The 24,678-nt window shown below is 54.0% G+C and overlaps 3 protein-coding genes across 3 annotated transcripts; 1 reads left to right on the forward strand and 2 right to left on the reverse strand.

The window, feature by feature from the left end:
• The first annotated feature begins 139 nt into the window (after positions 1-139).
• PRADC1 (protease associated domain containing 1) lies at positions 140-3,658 on the forward strand. The gene is made up of 5 exons (XM_065634300.1): positions 140-209; positions 1,192-1,292; positions 1,737-1,846; positions 2,229-2,396; positions 3,142-3,658. The coding sequence occupies exons 1-5, from the start codon at positions 155-157 to the stop codon at positions 3,260-3,262; spliced, it is 555 nt and encodes a 184-aa protein (XP_065490372.1). The 5' UTR covers positions 140-154; the 3' UTR covers positions 3,263-3,658.
• Positions 3,659-3,943: 285 nt separating this feature from the next.
• Positions 3,944-13,133, reverse strand: SMYD5 (SMYD family member 5). The gene is made up of 13 exons (XM_065633876.1): positions 12,913-13,133; positions 12,616-12,724; positions 11,335-11,474; positions 10,475-10,596; positions 9,720-9,789; positions 9,203-9,307; positions 8,409-8,471; positions 8,137-8,207; positions 7,732-7,838; positions 7,030-7,086; positions 6,143-6,237; positions 5,826-5,896; positions 3,944-5,245 (listed from the first exon to the last, which is right to left on the reverse strand). Exons 1-13 carry the CDS (start codon positions 12,991-12,993, stop codon positions 5,107-5,109), a joined length of 1,230 nt encoding a protein of 409 aa, XP_065489948.1. The 5' UTR covers positions 12,994-13,133; the 3' UTR covers positions 3,944-5,106.
• Positions 13,134-16,335: 3,202 nt separating this feature from the next.
• LOC135988696 (homeobox protein not2-like) lies at positions 16,336-17,738 on the reverse strand. The gene is made up of 2 exons (XM_065634842.1): positions 17,607-17,738; positions 16,336-16,494 (listed from the first exon to the last, which is right to left on the reverse strand). Exons 1-2 carry the CDS (start codon positions 17,736-17,738, stop codon positions 16,336-16,338), a joined length of 291 nt encoding a protein of 96 aa, XP_065490914.1.
• Between the last annotated feature and the right edge of the window lie 6,940 nt (positions 17,739-24,678).

The following is a 24,678-nucleotide window of genomic DNA, read 5'->3' on the forward strand; positions in this document are numbered from 1 at the left end:
CCCGCGCCCGTCTCTCAGGAGATTGATTGCTGCGCTGACCAATAGCAAGGCGCGGGGCTCAGGCGCTGGCCAATGGCAAGGCGCGGGGCGGAGGCGCGGCCAATGGGCGCGGAGCGTGGGCGCGGGGGCGGGGCGGCTGGCGGCGGGCGCAGCCATGCTCCGCGGGTCGCTGTGGCTCTGCCTGTGCCTGTGCTGCTGCCCGGCCCGCGGTGAGTCCAGCGCCTTCCCCTCCCGCACCCCGCCCCGGCTGCATTTCCCCTCCCGCACCCCGCCCCGGCTGCATTTCCCCTCCCGCACCCCGCCCCGGCTGCATTTTGCCTCCACGCACCGCGGTCTAGCTGCGTTCCCCGTCGCTGCACCCTGGCCCCATTGCATTTTGCCTCCGTGTACCGCAATCCGGGTGCATTTCCCCTCCTGCACCCCAATCTGGGTGCGTCTGCCCTCCATGCACCCCAGCGCCATTGCATTTCCCTTGCTGCACCCCACTCTGGGTGCATTTCCCCTTGGTGCATGCCCATCCAGGTTCATTTCCCCTCGGTGCATCCCGCCCTAATTGCATTTCCCCATCCAGCTTCTCATTCTGGGTGCATTTCCCCTCCTGCACCCCGATCCGGGTGCATTTTACTCCCGTGCACCGCGATCCAGCTGCATGTCCCCTCGCTGCACCCTGGCCCCGTTACATTTCCCCTCGGTGCGCCACGTTCCGGGTGCATTTCCCCTCTATGCACCCCAGCCCCATTACAGTTCCCCTTCCTGCACCCCAATCCAGGTGCATTTCCCTTCCTGCACCCCAGTCTGGGTGCATTTCCCCTCGGTGCATCCCAGTCCAGGTTCATTTCCCCTCGATGCATCCTGCCCTAGTTGCGTTTCTCCATCCAGCTTCTCATTCTGGGTGCATTTCCCCTCCTGCACCCCAATCCGGGTGTATTTTGCCTCCACGCATCATGATCCAGCTGCATTTCCCCTTGCTGCACCCTGGCCCTGTTACATTTTCCCTCGGTTCACCACGGTCCGGGTGCATTTCCCCTCTATGCACCCCAGCCCCATTACAAATCCCCACCCAGCACCCCAATCCAGGGGCATTTCCCCTCCTGCACCCCAATCCGGGTGCATTCCCCTTGCTGCACCCTGGCCCTGTTGCATTTCCCCTTTTATTTTCTCTACCTCTCACCCCTCTCTGTGCACACCCAGGTCTGCGCATCCATGAATATTTGTATTTCCAAGTGCTGAGCCCCGGGGACATCCGCTACATCTTCACTGCCACTCTGGCCAAGGATTTTGGGGGCGTGTTTGTAAGTATTAAGAATTTAATTTGCCTTGGGTCCCTCCATCCTAATATTTCTCTCCATGCGGAGCCTGGTGATTTGAATCTTTTAATAAAAGTTTAGTTAATTGCTCATCCGTGAGCAATTAATTTAGGAAGGAGGCACATGCTGGTCACTGCCTTTGGCCTCAGCGAGTTTTGGGAGGGGGAATTTGGCCCCACATGTGTTCAGGGAGCACATACCCCACTCTTTCCTCCTCCAAGGGCTGAGATGGTGCTGTGCCTCAGTTTCCCTTCCCCATGGTGACAGCAAGATGTAGACAAGGTGTTGAGCAGGGGCTGGAAAGGATCAGCCAGCACGTGGGAGCCCTAAATCTCCCCAAAAACATACCCTGCCCAGGGATGAGCAGGGCTGGGGACAGGGAGCAGTGTCCCTAATAACCCCCCTCACTCACCCGTCTCCTTCTCTGAGAACACGAGGTACGAGCAGATCTACCTGGTCCCGGCGGATCCCCCCGAAGCCTGCGGAGAGCTGAATAATGGCGTGTTCATCCAGGACCAGATCGCTTTGGTGGAGAGGGGGTACGTCGGGGGGCACGGGAGCTGTTTGGGGGGGACACTCGGGCAGGGTGACAGTGCTGTGGCCGCATTTTGCCAACACCTCCAGCTTCTTGTCATGAAGGAAAACATCGAGATGGTCTTGCCCCGGAGAGTTTCACATTGTGTCTCTTAGGAAACAGCCTGCGCTACAGTGGAAAAAGCCTTGTTTTATTTTTTTTTATTTTATTTTTTCTTAGGAGAAAATGGCAGAACGTGGGCAGCCTGTGACTAAAACAGATTCAAAAGAGGAGCAGGGTTTGGGGGAGGCACGGGGCTCCCTGGTTTGCGCAGCTCCAGGTTGCAGGTTTTCTACCTGCCAAAAATCCGCTGGCGGCCACCGAAGATTTGTCACTGTCGTCCCCAGGGGCTGCTCGTTCCTGTCGAAAACGCGTGTGATCCAGGAGCACGGCGGACGGGCGGTGATCATCGCGGATAACGCCTACGATAACGACAGCTTCTACATCGAGATGATCCAGGACAGCACCCGGCGAACGGCCGACATCCCCGCGCTCTTCCTGCTGGGCAGGGACGGGTGGGTGTCCTGGCCAGGAGACGTCAGGTCTCCCCAAGTGTGGAATTGGGTTTTGGGGGCCTCTCATGCCATGAAAGGCCTTGAGGTGCTGGAGCGAGTTGAGAGAAGGGAACGGAGCTGAGGAAGGGGCTGGAGCACAAGTGTGATGGGAGCGGCTGAGGGAGCTGGGGGTTCAGCTGGAGAACAGGAGCTGAGGGGAGACCTTCTGATCTCTGACCTGCCTGAAAGGAGCTTGGAGCCAGGGGGGGTCGGGCTCTGCTCCCCAGGAACAAGCGCCAGGACCAGAGGAAACGGCCTCGAGTTGCGCCAGGGGAGGTTGAGGTTGGATCTGGGGAACAATTTCTTCCCCAAAGGGCTGTGGGGCATTGGAACAGGCTGCCCAGGGCAGTGCTGGAGTCACCATCCCTGGAGGGGTTGAACAGAGGCAGAGTTGAGGTTCTCAGGGACATTCGATAGTGCCAGCGGTGGGTTAATGGTTGGACTTGGTGATCTTGAGGGTCTTTTCCAACCAGAATGATTCTATGATTCCATGATCTCATGGGAAGGGCCAAGCAACAGTCTTATCCCCACAACACAGGGAGGTTCCAGTGGTCAGCATGTCCAGTCTGGGCTTTGTGAGCCAGAGTTGTAGCAGGTTCAGCCATAATTAACCTGCAGAGTTTCTCTTTGAGCTGGTTTGTGGTTTATGCTGTCTGGGCTCCAGTCTCATGGCTCAGCCCTGCCTGTCACCTCTTTATCCTTCCAGGTACATGATCAGACGCTCCCTGGAGCAGCACGGGCTCCCCTGGGCCGTCATCTCCATTCCCGTCAACGTCACCAGCATCCCCACGTATGAAACGATGCAGCCCCCCTGGACCTTCTGGTAGCAGCGGGAAGCTGCCACGGTGGATCAAGGACTTCTTGGCAGATCCCAAGAGCTCACCCCAGGGACAAAGTTTGAGGAAAGAGTCCAGAGATCTCACGGGATTGAGCACCGAGATCTTTCTGCTGCTGCCGGGAATGCGGAGCCGGGCACCGAGAACTCTCTGTAGTGACTTTGTGGGAGGGAGGTGATGGCCCAGGACAGGGCAGCACCTCCTCGAGAAACATTTTAAATGATGTGTAAGATGCCACCAGGAATTTGTGCTGCTGATTTAGGTGCACGGTTGCATGGGTGCGGTCCAGCAGGGATGGGAGTGAGATGCAGGCTTGGTCTCTACTAGCAGGGCTGGCACAATGGCTGTATATTTTTGTCTGAGCTAATGAAGTCTGAACAAATTTTAGAGGGAGTTTCTCTTTTTTTTTTTGCCCATCAGCCAGAGAATGAATTGACAAATTTCATCCCGTTTTTCCTAGTAAACTTCCCCAGGTGCCGCCTGCAGCCAGGGCAGGCACCAGGACAGAAACAGCCCCAGGGGACAGCATTGCCTCTGTCACCTGTCCCCAAGGGCAGGCTGGTTACACAGCCAGCACCCAGACCCCCATCCCCACTGGGACAAGCCCCTGGATCACAGCCCTCGTTTCTGCATTCACCTCCCTCCACTTCACCAGTACAAATGACTCTGTCCTGTGTCTCACCGGTCTCAGTTTATTATGAACACTGAAGGTAACACAGCCCCAGGATGGCTGGGGACAAGCAGCGGGGTGGCAGTGATGGTGTTGTCACAGCTGCCCATCTACAGCATCGCGCTCGGTCCCATAATCCAGTTGCCACTGAAAGCGACAGCAGGAAAACAGCTCCCCAAAATCCAGAAGGGCAGGAAAATACGCCGGGTGCATCCCCAACCTGTCACTTAGAGCCATGTTCTCCCTCCAGCCATGTGGTCTGGACGCAGACAGCAGAGACAGTGTTGTGACCTCATGGGAGGGATGACAACGCTCAGCTGCCGGTGACAGCTTGGTGCAGGGAAGCTCCCAGCACCACGCTGTGTTCCTGGGCACGGCAGCTCCCGCTCGGGCGCATCCTCCTCCCAAAGTGGTTCGGCGGGACAACTCACGCTTTGCAAAACTCAAAACGTCTTTTGGGTTTTGGACGGTGACGCCGTGACCCGTGTCGGCTCTGGGCTGGCAACAGCCTGGCGATGGCTGCGCGGGACCTGGCAGGACGGGAGGAACCTGCCAGCGTCGACTCCGCTCGACATCCACCCTCTAAAGTGTCTCTGTCCCACTCGCGAAATCATTTTGTCCCTCGCTGCTCGCCAAGCCAAGGCATGGAATGGAATATATGTACAGACCCCAGCGCCTCGGTGTGTAGATAGTGCTTACATAGACATTAAATAGTATCCTCGTGCACAAACACACACACGCGTTCCCCTCGTCCCTGCGGGGCTGGAGAGGACACGCTCCTCCGCACCCACGGCCGGCACGGACACAGTGGAGCAGCCTCGGAGGTGGCCATGAGGTGACCGCGGTGATGGCCCAGGGGCTGGCAGGACCCTGCTCTCCTCCAGCCTCCCCTGCGAGCACCAGCCGGCCCCTCTGGGGACTGGGATGTGGCAGGGGGGGCCACTAGCTCACAGCCTGTCCTCGCAGGGAGGACGGGGACGGCCTGACACGCACACACACACACGCAACACAGCCGGGCGGGAGCAGGGCCTGCCTCCTGCTCCCCCGAGCTCCGTGGCCTCCCACCCAACCCCACAACACAACCCTGTTTCTAGTATTAAAGCTGCTGCCACTCGGAGGAAGCTCCCCCATCTCTTCCCTTTTCCTCTCGCCCGGGGGGTCGGGATCAAACGTCGGTCATCTCATCCTCCAGCTCGGCATCGTCTGTCTCCCCTTCGCCCTCCTCCTCCTCGTCTGACGTCACGTCGGCATCATCGGCTTGCGCCAGGCACTTGGGGCACGAGCAGGTGAACAAGTAGTTCTCCCTGGAAGAAGGGAAAGAAGGAGAAAGAGTGACAGCGTTCAAACAGGGACAACCCCAATACTGCTGCTGGGCAGGGGGTCGGGGACAGAGCAGCCAGGAAGGGGCTAAAGATGTTAAACCTGGGTTCAATCATGCTGGGCTCAGGTGGGGTGAAGGAAGTCTGGGTGGGGAGGGGGATTTCTGAGCGCTGCAGGGGTGACAGGACATGGTGACCATCAGCAAGAACCCCAACCCTTGAAGGGTGGAGAAACAAGAGGTTGGTCAGTGAGGACAGCAAGGGTTTGCAGGAGCCAACCGCAGAGCGGTGCAAGAAAGGGGGGGCCCAAATCCTCGGTCCTGGGGGCTACAACCGCCGACAGGGGACAGCAGGGAGCTCCAGCCTCACAGACAAGTCTCCACACTCTGATGACACGTGGACAAAACCCAGAAGAGCCATGTGCTGCCTACACACCCTGCCACAAGCACAGCCACACACCGGGGCACACACAGGTCCCCAAGGTGGGGACACAGCCCATGCTGACTGGCTGGAGGTGCAAAGGGGTGCCGTGTGTCCCCGCCGGGTTCCTCCAAACAGCCCCTACCTGAGTATCTTGTTGCGGCTGTGTCTGCTCCGCTCCCTCTGACAACAGTCTAAATAACTGATGCAGATTTCCTGCGAGCAAAGAGAAACAGGTTGGGCTGAGAACCACTTCCCACAAACCCAAAGCAGCAGGATTTGTACCAGGGTCAGGCAGAAATGTGGGGTCTGGCAGCCCCAACACGGGACAAGGCGTGAATTCCTCTGCCAGGACAACGCCAAGAGGTACAGGACTGGGGTCTGCGGGGGACGTAGGGGACACAGCGACCTCCTGCCAAGGTGTGATGCCACCCCACGGTCGCCCAAGCCCTGCTGTCTCACCTCTCCTGCCTCGATGTCCTCCAGAGCTGTCAGATGCAGGAGGAAGTTGTTTTCGGGGAAAGACGTCTCGGCGTTGGGGATGCAGCTGTGGTTACCTATGGGGAAGATGGGACATGGCAGTGAGGGTGTCTCCAGAGGAAGGGCTGGAGACCCCACAAGGCTCCTGCCTGCCCGTCTGTGCGGCTCAGGCACCCTGGAACCAGTGCCTCCAACTGAGAGGGTTATAGCCTAGCTAAGGATAAGGTAGCACGATGCTGTGGCCACCCCATCTGCCTCAGGGACACCAGCACGACACTCTCCATTCAGACTGGGGCCTCTGGGATCCAGCAGAGCAGTGTGCAGCGTCAGGGCTGTCCCTTAGAGCCACAAAAATTGCTCAGAGCGAGTGGATCAATCTTAGGATCAACCTCAGGGATTCACAGCACCGCTTCTGCCTCCAGTGCCAGGGGAAGGATGTGCAGGGCAGCACTTGTTCCCCGCTTTGCAGCTCTCCCAGCAGCCAGTCCCCAGGCCCTGCTCATCCCCGCTCTGCCATTAACATTTAGGAGTGAAAGACAACAGCTCCAGGTGAGACATCCCAGGCCAGGCTGGACAGGGCTCTGAGCAACCTGAGCTGGTGCAGATGTCCCTGCTCATGGCAGGGGTGGCACTGGGGGAGCCGGGAAGGTCCTTCCAACCCAAACTGTTCTGTGATTCTATGGTTTCACAGCTAAATGAGATGCCAGGAGATGCCAAGAGAGCAGCCAGGCCCCAGGCCAGTACCCATCCCATCGATGGGAAGCACAAACCCATTTCTCCAGAAGCTTTTAGGACGAGATGAGCCAATCTAGCCCAGGACACCCCGCTCCCCACTACTCATTTCCCTCCCAAGTCCTCGTGTTACTTACAGCAGCTCTGGAGCACGTAGAGACCCGATCCCTCGCAGTTGAGGAACTCTCCTGACTCTGCAGCACAGAGAAGTGGTTAACACTTTGCATGGGCCGTTCCGGCTCTTCCACACACACAGCTCATGCTTTTTGGGCACTCTGAAGGGACGTCTGTCAATGCTGAACGCACCCAGCCAGTGCCACTTTGGGGGCCGGGTGCTGGAGGGTGATTTCCAGAGCCCCCTTCCCTCCCCACTGCAAGGGGATGAGGGACATGAAGATTAAGACCAGGCTGGATGGGGCTTTGAGCAACCTGGTCTAGTGGAAAACATCCCTGCTCATGGCAGGGAGATTGGACTAGATGAGCTTTAAGGTCCCTTCCAACTCAAACCATTCTGTGATTTACACCCCCAGTTTGAGCGCGCGCTCCCTGGCCTGTCCCTGCATCAGGCAAGTAAGTGATAAAAAGGTTTCTGAATGCTGAGTGTAAATGGGACTTTTCTGCACAGGATCAGCCCTCCAGCCACCCCAAGTTGTGCTGCTCACAAACTTGGACTTGGCCTATCCATGTAGTGAGCCAAAGATAACAGAGATGGCTCGTGTGGACCAGGACGAATGGGACGTCCCCGTCCCCAGTGGGAACCTCGCCCAGCTCCTGAACACTGGGAGGAATCTCCAGCAGTAGAAACTTCACCAGGTCCTGCGAACAGCATGTGGGCTCACCCTTCTCGATGTCCTTGTAGAGCTGGTCAATGAAGGCATCCAGCTCCTCTCGCTGCAGCATGGGGAGGTCCAGCGCGTCGCAAGCATGAACCCACTGGCTCAGGGAGCTGTCGGGAAGCAGAGGGACACAGTTACAGCCCCACAGTGCTGGCAGCACACAGTGCGACCTCGCCAGGGGGATCTAAGGGTTAAAATTTAGTGGCTCTGAGTGGCCAAGGGCTGGCAGAGGGATGCGAAAGGGTTGGACGAAGCCACAATGGAGTGCTTTTAAATCTGTCTCTCCATTCCCTTGCCTTAGGTCTGAACTCAGCCATTCCCCAGGCCAGCGTGGATTTCCAGACTGTACATCCCCTCCACACCAATTCTCTGCTGCTGTTGCAAGGAGCACCCTGAAAGCCCCATTACCTTGTTCCTATGCCTTGGCCATTGGTCCCAACGAGGGCAAAGAGGGATCGAAAGCCTTCTGGAGTGAACCACTGCACAAGGGAGATGAGAAAGCAGCTAAGCCCAGGCCAGCATGTGCCAGCACCCCACTCTGCAAGCACCTCAGATCCCACAGGAGCTTTTGGGGAAGCAAGGAAGGGGCAGAGTCCCAGGGGAAGCCTTGGCCTTCGGGGCAGACACGACCAGAGGGTCCCACCACGCTCCCAGGCTCGTTGGGAGGTGGTTCAACTCACCCTGCTGAGATGTTCGTCGTAAAGGGCTTCAGTGAAGAGCAACCGCAGCAGCTCCAGCTGGCCCTGGCAGGACACGGCAACAGCGTGAGGGTGGGGAGATGGCGCTGGGAGTCAGACCCAGGCTAGAAACATGCGCTAGAAAGCTCAGGAGTCAGGCTGCTCGTCCTTCCCTGCAAGGCTAGAGGTTGCTGCCCTCAGAGCACTGAAAGCCACTCGTTTTAGCAGCAAAAGCCACCTACTCAGCAACTAAATATCACTCTGTCCCACCCCAAAGCAGAAGCATCTGCAGCACAGGAATGAGCGGCGTGTCCCACTGAAGCACCACAAGTGATAGGACAAGAGGAAACGGCCTCAAGTTGCATCAGGGAAGGTTCAGATCGGATATTAAGAAAAAATTCTTCATGGAGAGGGTTGTAAAGCAGTGGAACAGGCTGCCCAGGGCTGTGGTGGAGTCACCATCCCTGGAGGGACTTAAAAGGCGTTTAGACGAGGTTCTCAGGGCCATGGGTTAGTGCCAGAGTTGGGTTATGGTTGGACTCAATGATCCTGAGGGTCTCCTCCAACCACAACGATTCTAAGACTCTACCAATTGCAAAGTTCTCTGAACAACCCGTTTTCTCTCTGTCAGGTCAGCCAGCCCCTCATGGGGGGCTTTGTGCCCCCACTTTGAGCCTGGGACTTCCAGCGTCTCCCATCCCAGCTGGAATGGGGCCTCTGCACCCACAGGCTCGCAGACACATGCGGGGACAGGACAGGCTTGGGATTCAACACCTCAAGCGCTGCCAAACTCTTACCTTAAATTTGTCCCCCAGCAGCTTGTGTACAATCTCCTCTTCTTCGTTTGCTGTCTTACTGCAGAACTGGGAGAAGGTCTTGATCCACCACTCCTTGTCTTTAGCCTGGAAAAAAAAGAGAACAAGGGAAAGAATTGCACCAACACCGCTCTACTGCCCAGCCAGGAGAGAGGGAGGAAAGGACAAGCCCCGCTGAGCTCAGAGGTATCCAGCCTGCCATCAAGAACCACCAGAAACAGTTATGTGGTAGTTTATTGTCAAAATAAACACTGAGTAAGCAAAGCCAAAGAAACAGAGCCAAAGGAAAGGTTCCGTTCTGACTGTTTTGGTGGAGAAAAAAAGACCTGCTTGGCTCAGGACAGAGGAACCTCCTTTACTGCCTGCTGTCTCCATGACCAGCAACCACTAGATGTTGAAATCTCTCCAAGCAGGACCTGACCAGTCATCGGAGATCAATCCTTGGGAATAAAAGCCCCACCAGGATGAGAAAACCTGCAGTTCCAAACTGCAGACGTACCTGTTTGACGGTGGCAACCATTCGGGCCATCAACATGATGCTGGAAGTCTCTGGTGGATAATGCATGTTTCTGGGGGAGAAGAATGACGAAAAGGGATGAGCAGATCAGCACTGCTACGGAAATAAGAAGCTGGAGGGAGTCAGAAGCAGCTGCCATCCATGTGGTCAAGGCTTCGCTCATCTATCAAACCAAAGCAGCCGGTGCAGCATCGCTGCATGGGGATCCAGCACCGCTCCGCACAAGGAGGAGCCTGCACTGAGCATATAAGTAATCCCCCACCATCCCCTTAAACTGGAGCATGGGTCCCACACAAAGCCCAGGACTGCAACAAGAGCTGGAGTCTGTGATGAGCTTTGGGTGAGCGATGTCACTTCTCCCCTCTGTGCCCATTTTGTCATCTTCAAGCAGGGACAGCAACTCATGTATGCGCAGGGGTGACACAAGGAGGATCTCCCGGGGGCTGGGGATCTGCAGGAGAACTATAGAACTCCAGGAGTGAGGGACGCGCAGCTCAGTGCTTTGTAGCTCTTTACTGGGAGAAAAATAAGAACTGCTGAGCCGCGTGTCCAAACCCTCACGCTGCCAACTCAAATTCACCTGCTGCCCAACCAGCCAGGCTGTGTCCCAGGGCCACTACCACCCTCCAGCCACCCTGTGCAGGGATGCAAAGCAAGGATGGTGCTCAGGCAGTGTCACCCAGCCCAGGAAAGGCACCTCCTCTGCCCGTGGAGCAATGGGCCAGTCGGTTCCCTACCTCCATGCCTCCTGCAGCTTGTTGAGGGGGTGCGTGGGGTCGTCACGGGATGGGCCAAGGCAGAGGACGTGGTGGTACTGCTCCCAGGCGGCCTGCCTGCACTCGGCGCTGCAGTACATCACCTAGAGCGAGGGGCACAGTGCCTGGCGTTGGCTACGGCAGCGGGAAAAGTGAGACCGCATCTGGAATATTGTGTCCAGTTCTGGGCCCCTCAGTTCCAGAAGGACAGGGAACTGCTGGAGAGAGTCCAGCGCAGCCACGAAGATGCTGAAGGGAGTGGAGCATCTCCCGTGTGAGGAAAGGCTGAGGGAGCTGGGGCTCTTGAGTTTGGAGGAGACTGAGGGGTGACCAAATTCATGGTTATCAATATGCAAAAGGTGAGTGTCAGGAGGATGGAGCCAGGCTCTTCTCGGTGACAACCAGTGACAGGACAAGGGGCAATGGGTACAAACTGGAACACAGGATGTTCCACTTAAAGATGAGAAGAAACTTCTTCACGGTGAGGGTGCCAGAGCCTGGACCAGGCTGCCCAGAGAGGTTGTGGAGTCTCCTCGCCTGGAGACATTCAAAACCTGCCTGGACACCTTCCTGTGTAACCTCATCTGGGTGTTCCTGCTCCAGAAGGGGAACTGGACTAGATGATCTTTTGAGGTCCCTTCCAACCCCTGACATTCTGTGATTCTGTGAAAAGAGGGTCCTAGGCCCAGCTGCATCCCCTCCCTGACCACCTCAGCCTCAGCTCTTTAGCCATCGCGATGCAGAAAGGAAAGTCAGACGCATCTCAGGGCAGCACTGGGCTAGATGCTGTCAAGGAACTGGTGACTTCAACAAGAGCATGGTCCCTCCCCGTAGCCCCATACCTGGCAGCGGGGACACTGCTGGTGAAGGTCATTGCGGATGCCGCACTGCTCGGGGTGAGGAAGCACCAGCGAGCTCTTCCCCAGCAGCCGCTGGGCATTTTCCTCCGCCGTCTCCAAAGCCCGCAGGCAATGATCACAGGCTGCGGGGAGATGAGACGGACAGACGACACAGTGAGAAAAGCAAAGGTACCAGGGCAAGACAGCCTGACTGGTACCAACACAATCTCTGAGCTGGAGGCACCAGTCCCTTATGGCTCTCTCTATTGGAAAGATCGTTCAGGCTGGACATGAGGAAGAAATTGTTGGCCCTGAGGGTGGTGAGAGCCTGGCCCAGGTTGGCCAGAGAGGTGGTGGATGAACCATCCCTGGAGACATCCCAGGCCAGGCTGGACGGGGCTCTGAGCAACCTGAGCTGAGTGAAGATAGAATCATAGAATCATAGAATCATTTCAGTTGGAAGAGACCCTCAGGATCACCAGTCCAGCCATAACCTAACTCTGGCACTAAACCATGGCCCTAAGAACCTCATCCAAACGCCTTTTAAACCCCTCCAGGGATGGTGACTCCACCACTGCTCTGGGCAGCCTGTTCCAATGCCCGACAGCACTTTCTGTGAAGATTTTTTTCCTAATATCCAATCTAAACCTCCCCTGGCAAAACAACTGGATGAGCTCTGAAGGTCCCTTCCAGCCCAAACTATTCTGTGATTCTGTGATCATTTCTGCTGCAGTTTAACCCCCCAGCCCTCATCTGCTGCCCTGTAGCGCTGGGACATGCTTAAGGGACACACGATGCCAAGTGTCCCCATGTCACTGACCTGTGATGGAGCTCAGCAGACAGCATGGTCTAGGCCGGACAAAAAAGTTGAAAATCCTGCTCTCAAAACCCTTGTTTTTTGTTCTGATGCCTCCAGAGAGCACTGGCACCTCTGCAGGCTGTACCCTGCTGCGGTGAGATGGGGATAAGACCCAGGCCACTAAAAAACTGGGGTTCCAAGAGATGGTGGCACATGCTGCTTTTCACCAGGGTTGACACCAGTCACCACCCCTCGCAGGACCTCAGCGTTTGTCGCTTGCCACCCGTCCACTCAGCGCAGAGGCAGCGACGGCAGCATGGGGTGTCAAGCCAAACCCAAACCCAAACCCAGCCCCAAACCCAAACCCAGCCCCAAACCCAAACCCAGCCCCAAACCCAGCCCCGCTCCCCACAGCCCGGGCGGCTCCCCCGGGTCCCCTCCCCGGGGCAGGTGACAGGGACACGCCGCCACCACCCGCCCCTCACCTCGGTAGTTATACAGGGCGTTCCAGAGGAACTGCGACGAGACCACCGGCCTCTCCACGAACACAGTTTCCCCTTTGCGGATGTTCTTGGTGGCGAATAAACCTTTTCCCTGCCGAGGGAGAGCGCTGGGTCAGGGAGCGAAGCCGAAACCCACCCGGCGCCTGAGGGTACTCCCCGCCCCGCCTGACGGGAGGCTGCCGGGCTTTTTTTCACCCCTTTTTCCCCGTCAAAATTTGCTTTCTTGAAGCATGAGGGAAGGGAAGGACCCCCCGCGGCGGAGGGGCCGGCCGGGCTCACCTTGGCGCTGCTGATGAACCGCGCTTCAGCCGCAGCCCCGGCCCCGGCGGCGCCGCACACGCTCCCCGCCGCGGCGGCCATCTTCGGGCGGCGACTTCCAACTCTGACCCGCCCGGGGCGGGCAGCGCCTCTTCCTCTTCCTCCTCCTCTTTTTTTCCTCCTCCTCCTCCTCCTCTTTTTCCCTCCTCCGCCCCCCTCACGAAGATGGCGATCGATTCCCCGCTCCGGGGCCCGCGCCCGCCATCCCCTTCCCCTCAGCCCCGCGGCGGGTGAGGACCGGCCGCCATCTTGTCCCTCCCCTCAGCCCCCCGCCACCTTCCAAAAACATCGCCAAAATCCACAGCCACTCAAGAAAAAAACCTGATAAGTGGAACAAAAATGCTTTAGAAACCCCTAGGCATAATGTAGCAAGACCAGGCATAATGTATCAGAAACCTAACAGAGAAACAATACCTCTGCAGGGACTGGACATGAGGCAAAGCGGGACGTCCTTGGCTTGCAAGCTGGGAAAGCGGGATGTTCTGAAGATAAGCTGCTAAATTAATGTATAACTGTGATTAAGTTACGAAAGACGTACCCATCATTAACCAATGGACATGATAAATGCTTTCTAACCACCTGCAAAACGGGATATTTTTCAAGTTTTAGATCCTTCTGCATGACGAGAGGGAGACAGATTAAATGATAACATTGTGTAGAAGCAGAGTGCTTAGTTTAGATTTAACTAATAACTAATAGATGTATTCCTAGTAAGAAACTAAACAATTATAACTAACATCATAAATTATTTCTTAGTATAGATGTGAAAACGTCCAAAAATTGTAATGCATATGTAATAATTATGTGAATATAAGCAACATGAGAACATCCAGTCGTTGGAGCACTTATGGAGGATGATCCCCAGAGCTCCCCAGCGCTGATAAAATAAAGAATGCCGCTTAACAAGTATAAGTGACTCTGCTGTGAAGTTTATTTCTTCGTTTTAATATCCCTGTGAGGCAGGAATGCAAGGTACCCCCTCACAGGGTGAGGAGATACGGCCCCAAACTGGCCCAGCTTTCCCCAAAAAACCTTCGAAACACACCAACTTGGCCCCTGCACCCTCGCTACCTCCTGCTAGGCTGCCAGCAACTGCCTAAAATCCACAAACACGCGTGTTTAGTTGTATTTACTAATTCACACAGTGCCTGTTCAGCCTCCAACTTACTTTTCATCAACCAGGAGGGTTTGGGAATACAGGAAGATTTAATATTTGGGGTGTTTTGTGTCACTAGATGTCACTGTCGGCTCGTGGCAGGCACAGGACATAGCCATTGTTGTAATAATTGCATTACATGTCCTGTTTTTCTAAGGTTTTGGTGTTTTCTCCATAGAGAATCAGCTTGAGTTGTGGCCAGACCAGCAACACTTCAAAGCATCTTTTGTGTCTCTGAACAAGCCCCGGTGCCCACAATATCAATTCCAGACATTATGTTTCTTTCTATAAATGTATTAATAGCTCTATCTCTGCAGGAACTAGGCCAGAGATCACAATTTCTGTTATCTACTTTCACTTGTGATGCGGGTTACCAATCAATTTCAAAAAAACCCTTTTTTTCTCTCCTGCATTTGTGTTGTCCAAAATGGTTGAAGAAAAAAAAAAAAAAAAACAACTCAAACTTTTGGGAAGGATGAAAATACACTGGAGGTTTTTGTTGATAATTTCAATTGAAAATTTAAAAGAGAGTGGTTGGAAATGTGTTTTCCTGTGGTTTTTTTATGACAGAGGTTTTCAGCGGATCTCTTCACAAGCACTTGCTCCACTTCAGATATTCAAGCTTGAGATGAGCGCACAGGTTTACCAGCAAACACAAAAGCGTGGGGAAAAAAAAAAAACTGCTTTCATATTTGCATTGGCATGTCAGGAATGAAAACATGCGAGAAGAGAAGAAATCACCCTTTTGTGAGTTCTGCTGTTAGAAAGCAGCTATTGCTTTTTAACAACAAGGGTCTTATTAGCAGGAGAAAAAGGTGCATTTTTCTCTTTTTTTCTCCATTTCCTCAGAAACACAGCAAAAAGGATCAATAACCCATCCCTGGCAGCTATGGGACAAGAAGCCACCAAGACATCGCTGCCTGCTCAGAAACCACGGACCTGCCCAACCCTCCCTCCCCCAGCCAGTCCCATCTCTTTTTAAAATACACCGATTTTTATTAGCAAACAAAGCAAATAAATAAGTGACGCTTATTAAGGAAAAACAAAAAAAGTTATTTCTATAAATAACAATATAAAAGTAAAGTGATATACAGTGTTCTGTGTCAGAAAGAGAGGCAATAATTTATCCTGAGCCGACGGGACGCGGTGCCTGGTACACTGGGCAGACCGAGGACTGGAGGCGACAGCCTGAGGTGACATCCTAAGATCACACAGCTGCTCACACACAGCCGGGGAGCCTCGAGTGCTTCGTCCTGACCCCTCAAAAATCCTCCCACCCGCCAGAAACACCAGCGTGAGCTCTGTCGGGCGGTTCCAGATGTGCTCGCCGAACGCTCCAGGTGCCGTTTCCCATGGCACCTGGATGGGTAATGAGGAGAGAACAGAGCGGCTGCCGTCTGGGCCAGAATCAGCACATCTGGACGAGGGGCAGGGGGTCGCCTGAAGCACCAGAGGTGTTAGAAATCTGCCTTTTTTTTTTTTTTCTCCTCTAACAGCCTCAATCCCCGCACCTGAGCCAGCCCGAGTGCCTCATTCCATACACACGCCACGCAGTAAGGCAATGCCAGAAGGCAGAGACCCACCGGGTTCTGCCCTCCAGGTTTGGGAAGCCAAAACAAAGGCACAAATAACACCAAGGCACAGCACAAAAGGAGGCACTTCTGTTCAGGGGCAGGATCAGACCCTGATCGTCTTATTGCAAGAGTAATGACAGCCTGCAGGTGGGAGCAGAGGGCTTTCAAATTTTCTTTTTTGTTTGTTTTGTTGTGATCTAAGCATCAAACATGGGAGTCAAATTGGCCAGGAAATATAATCAGGGTTGATTCTTGCACAGGAGGATACAACCAAATGCAAGTGACCCCATGTTTGAATGCCCTTCAGAGACACCGTCTGATTGTCACCCCAGCCTCTCTGCTGGGAACTTGGTGTGTCCTGGTGCTTCAAGAGCCAACAGGACATCACACACCTTGCTACAGCTATGGCAACATCAAGGACAACCGGCCTGGTGATGAAACCCCCGGAATTATGGCACACAGCTACCAAATAAAATATTTGGGGTGTTCTTCCCAGCCAGCTGCAGTTTGTCCTGTAGCTCCAACTCTCAGATCGAGAGCACAATGTCTCACTTGGACCAAAACCGCACAGACGCGCCAGCATCCCTGGCATCTCCATCAAGCAGACACGGCTGAAAAAAAAAAAAAACCCCACAACCCAACAGTGGCAGCTGTTCAAAGCTCAACATCCACAGTGTCCTCCTCGTGGTCTTTGATGTCCGTGGAGTCCGCACTGGCCGGCTGGATCACCCCAAACTGGGACAGCTTGGCCGCCTTCTGCTCCATGCTCTGCTTCCTCCATTTGATCCTGCGGTTCTGGAACCAGACTTTCACCTGGCAGGGAAACGGCACCAACAGCTTAGCCCAAGGTCTCCGGGAGCCCCTTTCCCACCTACCCCCTGCTCCCTGTGCTGCTCACACCCTCCCTGAATCCCTCAAACTGCCCTTGCTTTGCTCTCCCTTTCCTCCAGCTGAATTTGTCATGAGGATGGAGCCAGGCTCTTCTCCGTGACAACCAACAGTAAGACAAGGGGTAATGGGTTCAAGCTGGAACGCAAGAGGTTCCACTTAAATTTGAGAAGAAACTTCTTCTCAGTGAGGGTGACGGAACACTGGAACAGGCTGCCCAGGGAGGTTGTGGATTCTCCTTCTCTGGAAACATTCAAAACCCGCCTGGACGCCTTCCTGTGTAACCTCACCTAGGTGTTCCTGCCCTGGCAGGGGGATTGGACTGGATGATCTTTCGAGGTCCTTTCCAATCCCTAACATTCTGTGATTCTGTAATTTGGATCCTACCACACCAAACCACGCGGCTCCTCCACAATAAATAAGCAGTTTGCAGTGGGAGGGGCAGAAACATACTGGGAAGAGCAGAAAAAAAAAATAAATCCAGTGTCATAGAAGGACACTTAAAGCATAAACTCTCTCTGGAGGATCTTAACAATGGAGATACACTAGTCCAACCCAAGCTGGACTCTAAAGCAAGGAGGTTCATGCTCCTAAATGCTTTTTGTTCCACTTCATGGATTAAGAATCACAGAATCCCAGCCTGGTTGGGGTTGAAGGGACCTCTGGAGATCATCCAGTCCAATCCACCTGCTAACGCAGGGTCACCAGAGCAGATCACACAGGGTCGTGTCCAGGCGGGTTTGAATGTCTCCAGAGAAGGAGACTCCACAACCTCTCTGGGCAGCCTGGTCCAGGCTCTGGCACCTCAGAGTAAAGAAGTTTCTCATGTTCAGATAGAACCTCCTGTGCTTCAGTTTGAAGGATGAAAAGGATGTTCTTATTCCTACACCATCCAAACCCCTCTTGCATCCCTCCAGGCACGTGGCTTCAACAGCATCTTGCAGTGGGGAGCCCCACAGGTCACGTCCTCCTCCCGCTGCAGGGGAACCACCACAGATCAACCCCAGACCTGGGATCTACGTCCCCCCATTTCTTACCTGAGTCTCCGTGAGATGCAGCGTTGCGGCCAGGTCGACCCGCTCTGTGCCCACCATGTACTGCTGCTTGAGGAACTCTTGCTCCAGCCGCTCCAGCTGCTCGGGTTTGAAGACCGTCCGGACCCTCTTCATCTTGCAGGGCCCCCCCGACCTCCAGGGCATGGCAGGGCCCAGCGAGTTGGTCCCTACACAGTGAGACAACTCCAGACCTGCAAGAAAGAAGCAGCAGTTGAAGGGGTCTCTGCATGTTTGAGGACGTTCCTCCAGCCGCAGTGATGTGCCCAACCCAGTTTGCTTCAGATAGAGCTGAAATCCAAATGCAGCTGCTCTATAAAGGGGGCTGGGAGAAAGTAGCACCAAAAAGCAGGGATGTCTCTACCTATATCATCTTATCTAGGCTCCCTGTCTCACAAAAGGTTGGACCAGATGATCTTTCAAGGTCCCTTACAACCTATTCTATGATTTTACCCACAGACACAACCCAGGAGATGTGTAGCCAGACCCAAAGAAGTCACCACTCAATGAGGTGAGCAGGGTCTGATCTCCATCTGTACAGGATCTTTGTAACAGAACAATAAAGAGCTGCTGAACACAAAAATCTCATATGTGTCTCAAGACACAAGCGTGTAAAGGTTGGGGGAGTTTACTCCATGCTGGCGCCTGGTTTAACCCTTCCCTTGGCACCTGTGGGCAGCCAGTGCCCAGAAGAAGACACGGCCTGGCAGACTGCCTTGATGAATAGTCACCAGCCCTTGTGCAGGTTCCCATCCCGGACCTTAGTCCTTTGGTCTCATAGGGTTCAACTGATCCATAAAGTTGTGCAGAGGCATTAGCAAGACTAACAAGTGGATCTGGTCTCAGTCTCCTATCTAGTTGTGGCCTGATGAGAACCATAATTACCTAATCAACATACAATACAGCACCAGCAGTGTCCCAGGATTGGCCGGCACCAACCTAAGAACCGTCTCTGCTTTGCAAAGCCCTCATGGTGCCAGCACAGACTGTGACTCACACACATCTCCGTGTACAAACCACCCCGACGACCCCTCAGGAGCCACAAGGCTCATCCCAGCCAGCTCTGTCCTCATGAAGGACCTTCAGACCTTCACTCCAGCCAGGTCTCACTGCCAGGAGGCCCACGGAGCAGAGACACCAGAGTCAAGGGCTGAGGAAAGGCAAAAAATCCCTCTGCAGCCCCAACACTGGTTCTGGAGTCACAACATACACAGAAACAGTAGCGTAGACTTCACCCATCTGAGCGTGGAGCACTGGAAGGATGGTTGAGCCCCTCCTGCTCAATGCCAAAAGCCACTGGATAGAATCACAGAATCATTTTGGTTGGAAAAGACCCTCAAGATCATCGAGTCCTACCGTTAACCCAGCCCCGGCACTGCCCCATGTCCCTGAGAACCTCATGTCCGTCTGTCCAACCCCTCCAGGGATGGTGACTCCAGCACTGCCCTGGGCAGCCTGTTCCAATGCCCCACAGCCCTTTGGGGAAGAAATCGTTCCCCAGATCCAACCTCAACCTCCCCTGGCGCAACTTGAGGCTGTTTCCTCTGGTCCTGGCGCTTGTTCCTGGGGAGCAGAGCCCGACCCCCCTGGCTCCAAGCTCCTTTCAGGCAGGTCAGAGATCAGAAGGTCTCCCCTCAGCTCCTGTTCTCCAGCTGAACCCCCAGCTCCCTCAGCCGCTCCCATCACACTTGTGCTCCAGCCCCTTCCCCAGCTCCGTTCCCTTCTCTCAACTCGCTCCAGCACCTCAAGGCCTTTCTTGGCATGAGGGGCCCAAAACCGAACACAGTGTGAGGGACTCAGCTCCTATCCTGAGCCCCAGCAAGACCCCCGGGCAGCAGGACCTGCCTGCGGAGGTGACACAACAAACACCTCCAGGGATCACAGCACGGCTGTGAAGGTGTTAGGAACCAGATAAGGCCAGCACTGAGATTTGTCTGATGGTGCCTCAGCTTTTCTCCTGCCAACACCTGAGCACACGCTCTACTTGCAGGAAGAACCCGCCAGTACAGCCAGCAGGACCATTCTGGGCGAAAATGGGACCGTTCTGTGTGGAAAACCCCATTTTATGCAAGACTGATTTGCAGCATCAGGCCATTAACACTCCCCACCGAAACCTCAGCCCCATGCCAGATCTGCTTTGATCAGCTGTCGGATCCACCAGATTTATCTACATTGTTTCAAGCCAAGTTTCTTTAACTTTTAGAGTAATACTCTACATAATTATGCCAATTCACACCCGCGACTTGTCTCTCTTTTAATGACTGATGTTGTCATGTTCTCCAGGCATAAACGGGCACCTCGACCTACTTCGTTTCATTAATCTGGTGTCAGTTCTGTGCATGTTTAAGGATTTGTGGGATGGAGACCTGACAGCTTAACAGACGTAATTGCACTTTAAACTATTTCCATCATTAAAATAATTTCATCCGTCACATTTTTTTTCTATTTTAATACCCAGATAATAGCAAGTGTAATTTCAAACATTAAATACTTTGTGGAAATAGCTTTGCAAATTGTTTAACTATATTTTCATAGCTGTACATTGGATATAATACATAAATGAAAGCACAACTATGCAGATGCTGTCTCATAAAAGAATGAATAGATTAAACAGTCATTCTAAGTAGTTAAAAAAAAAATCAAAAGTAGCAAATACTTTTGGTATCGGATATTTTAGCTACCAGGATCAAATCAAGAGTTCCTGATACAAGGAAAATCCGTGCTGGGCTGCAGGGTTTGCAGGATTTGCCTGGGCAACAAGATCAGGCTCTGAATGTTACAAAGATAATTTAGATTTCAAGAAAAGCAAGCTACCCTGAGTAGAGGCACTTCGTTAAAACGGAGGAATAATTTTGCTTATAAAAAGTTACAATTCTCCTCAGTGACAACACAGAGCCTGATGGATTGGCCGGTATCACCCAACACCACTGCATAAATTTTATCCGGGGATTAACAACAAAAAACTTATTCCTTGGGTGCTTTTGCCCTAAAAATGCAGACAGTTTTGGGGGCCGGCTGCTGTGAAATACTCAGCATTTACATTTCTGCGAACGGTCCCAGGGAGCGCAAAATTACAGATGGACCAGGGCACCTTTGGGAATAGGTGGAATGGGGGAGAAATCACTTGCAGGGCTGGAGTTTTGGGAAAGTATAGCAGGTTTTCGGAAGCATGGTGAAAACACGGGCATTTTTAGCAGAGGAAAAGCAAAATAAAGGCAAAGCAGCCCTTAAAATGGAGGTGGGGGCCCACGGGGAGATGGGGCGACTGTCCCCGACCTGAAACCTTCTACTAAAGTCAAGCCTGAGAGATGTAAACCGTGTTATTGGGTATCACTTCACCCAGTCATTAATTGTTGGGGGTAAATGGGTAATGTTAATTTATCGATTACTACAAAAGGGAAAAAAAATCATTATTAGGAAATCCTTCCCCCCCGCCATTATATCCCACGGCCCCAATTCAACTCTTCACCCTGGGGTGGGTCGAGAGGCTGCAAAAAGTGGAACTACAGCCATAGGAGAAAAAAAAAAGAAAAAAAAAAAAAATCACATTTTGGGTGACTCAAACCCCCGTTTTCCAGCGCAGGGGCCACCATGTCCAGCCCCCCCTCCATGTCCCCCTCGCACCCCCTCGCCAAGTCCCCGCTCCCCCAAGCCGCGCCAGCCGGGCGCAGCCCCGCGCCCCCCGCTCACCTGCGCCGCCCCGCCCGGCCGCGGCCCAACCCCATCCCCAGCTCCAGCCGCCCGGCAGCGGCCCCAGCCCCGGGCCGGGGCCCGGTCCCGCCGCGGGCCAGCGCGGGGTTGGCGGCGGAGCAGAGGCGTTGGCGGGGCCGCGGCGCGGCGGGTCCCGGGCGAGAAGCGCTTCGATGTGGAACGGGGTCTTGGAGGGCGGCGGGGCGGGCCGGGGGCTGCGCAGCATGGTCGGGCCGGTGGGGCGGCCGCCGGCCCCGCTGGCTTATATGGAGGGCGAAGTGGGCTGGGATGAACCGCGCTCCTATGCAAAACGGTGGAGGGGGGGCGGAGGGGGGCTGCCCGCGGGTCTGCAGCGGCACCCCCAGCGATACCCACACCCACAGCCGCACCGACACCCCTTCCACACTGACATCCTCACTGACACCCCTTCTTACACCCTCACCGACACTTCTTCTTCCCCGCCAGCTCCTCCACGGACATCCGTTCTTCCACACTAACACCCCCACAGACACCCCTTCTTCCCCACCGACACCTCTTCTTTCCCACCGACACCCCCACCAACACCACATCTTCCCCACCAACACCACCATGGACACCCCTTCTTCCCCACTGACACCACTTCTTCCCCACCATCTCCTCTGTGGACATCACAGAATCTTTTCAGTTGGAAGAGATCCTCAGGATCATTGAGTCCAACCATAACCTAACCTAATTCTAGCACATCCCTCCTTCCATGCCAGGTCCTCCATGGACACCCCTCCTTCAATCCCAACACCCCACGGACACCCCTCCTTCCCTGCTGGCACCTCCACTGACACCCACCCGAACACCCATATCCCCTATAGGCACCTGAGCTCCTTCCCATGAATCCCAACACCCATTCCTGCCTCGCGGACACCCGCACCAACATCTACTCCTTCCCTACAGACACCCACAATCACACCAATTCCTCCCTCGTGTACCCCCACACTGGCACCTTCTCCCACTCCGTGGACACCACCACCCGCTCCAGACCAACATCCACATGGATGCTTCCCACCCCATGGCCAACTACACCTTCCCCCCACCCAACCTTGCTGGCATCTTCACCTTCACCCATGGGCACCCACAGCTCCCGACCCTGACACCCAAACCCCCCTTGACACCCAAACCCCCCCTGACACCCACACCATCCCCCTGGGCAACGTGTCTGTGTGCACCTGCCTGGGTGCATCGGAGGGTGTACGTATATCTGGGATAAACACACCAGGAGCTTTCACACAAGCTAAAAGATGACCGTGCCGTGGAAATGTCACTGTTGGTCTGGTTTGGGTGACGTGCCGGTGTGACACCGAGCGCCCGGGTAGGGTGCGATGGGAGCTGTGGGTGGCACATACACCTCACTGCGGGGATTTGCAGCCCTGCGCACACGAACTGTCCTGCTCGCGTCTCCGCAAGCACCAAATGCGCACCTAAAATTCGCTCCCGTTTACGCAAACACAGAGAAACCCCCAAAACGGAGTCTCCAGGTTAATAAAGGCAGAGAAACAATCCCCCCTGGGTTAATAACCCAGCATTAAACGCGTACATGGGCGAGCTGTCCTCATCCAGTAAATCCTGCCTTAGATGAGGGATTCGCGCCATTTAAAGTTTCTTTTCACTGCCCAAGCCCTAGAAATAGACCACGTTATAAATGAGCATCTCTATATTTTTTGAGCATTTCAAAGCAAATGGAAATGACGGGAATGCAGGGGCAGGATTATCCCGCTCACAAGGAAGCACCCTGGTGATGGCTACGGGGAAGAGGATGCCCGCAGGAGACAAAAGAGTCCCTCAAGTTTGCCTTTAAAACACTTTTTTTTTTTTTCTTTCTTTCTTTCTCCCATTTAGCATCCTGTCTTCCACGGCAGCTTCAAAAATAAGTGAATAAATACAGCTGCCGCTTTATTGCTCCTTATCCAAACAGCCAGCCCCAGTCCCGCCGCCGTGTAACTTTGTGCTTAATTGAAATCACACGTTCAAAGCTGAAAAAGTGCCGAGCCTGCCTGCCCCCCCTCCAAAAAAAACCCCTCCACTGAGAAATAAAATAATACGCAGAGATTCACAGCGTCTGGTTTTGCTCGGACAGAGGCTGCATGGATTGAAATATGCGTGGATTGAAACACGGGCGGATTGAAGTATGGATGTAGATTAAAATGCAGATGTTGTTGCACAAGTTTTTGATTTGTTGCATTGAAATCCTGTTAAATCTCTCAATTATTTTTCATCTTTATAATAGGTCGTGACTGCCACTGTCATTTGGGAATAGTTCCTGGCGGGAAGAGGTGCCGGAGATGCTCTGGTTTTTAAGGGAGAAGTTTTACGTTGCGCTTGTTGGGATGGCTGAACCGTCGAGCAGGCGAGAAGGACGGACAGACGGACGGAGAGCGAGACGGAGGGACGGACAACCAGCCAAAAGAACCCCGGCTGACTTTTCCGAACCCGCTGCCTAATGACGCGACCCCTTTCCCATTAGTACTGTGTGCTCAGCTAATGCATTTTGCTCGGAAAGCTGGAAAATTTCACTCGCTGGTAATGACTTGGGAAATGTAGCACCCAGGAGCCACAACCACCCGCTCCAGCTGCTCCCAGAAAAGGGGATTTTGGCCGGGGAGATGAAAGGATGGACTCTGATCCCCTTTATTTTTTTAATTGTTATTTGCGTGTGGGTTTGGGGTTTTTTTAATTTTAATTTTAGTCCGATTTTGTTTTCCAAGAGCGCAAAAAATAGAAGGGGAGAGCGAGGTAGTTTCTTAAGGAGGCCAAAAAAAAAAATCCTAACAACAAAACAACAACAAAAAAGCCCCCAGCCCTTTGTAAACATCCCCCCTGAGCAAAGGGAAGGGGGTGAAAAGCATTTCCTGATAACTCCATTAAAGAATGAGGCTGCATTAACATTCCAAGTACCTCGACAAGAGATGAAAGTGGGGAACTTGAGCTCAGCCTCTCCCTTGCTCCAGATGTTATTATGGGCTCCCTGAAAGGTTTTTTTATTTCTCTCTTTTTTGCCGAGAGACAAAGATGTTGCCTACTTCAAACGGGGCTAATTGATGCTAATGACTATCAGATAGAGGGGGGGCCCTTGTTCCCCCCTGCAAAGGGGAAAGAGAGAGCGCATTTTACAATCCCCCCATAGAAAACTCTTCAGGTTGCTGCTTTGGGGATTTTTTTTTTTCTTTCTCTCTGGTCGCTGCTTTTTCTCCTCCTCTCCCCCCTCTTCATCTTCTCCGTCCCCCTTTCTCCTGGGCGCCCCGCAGCTCTCGCTTGTTCGCCCATGAGAAATTTCACACCTCGCCCCCATCGCTGGGGAGACTTTGGGCTCCATTTCCATCCCTCTCCCAAAGTCGCA

Source organism: Caloenas nicobarica, chromosome 4 (assembly GCF_036013445.1).
Source record: "Caloenas nicobarica isolate bCalNic1 chromosome 4, bCalNic1.hap1, whole genome shotgun sequence".
In the NCBI taxonomy this organism is placed as follows: Eukaryota; Metazoa; Chordata; class Aves; order Columbiformes; family Columbidae; genus Caloenas; species Caloenas nicobarica.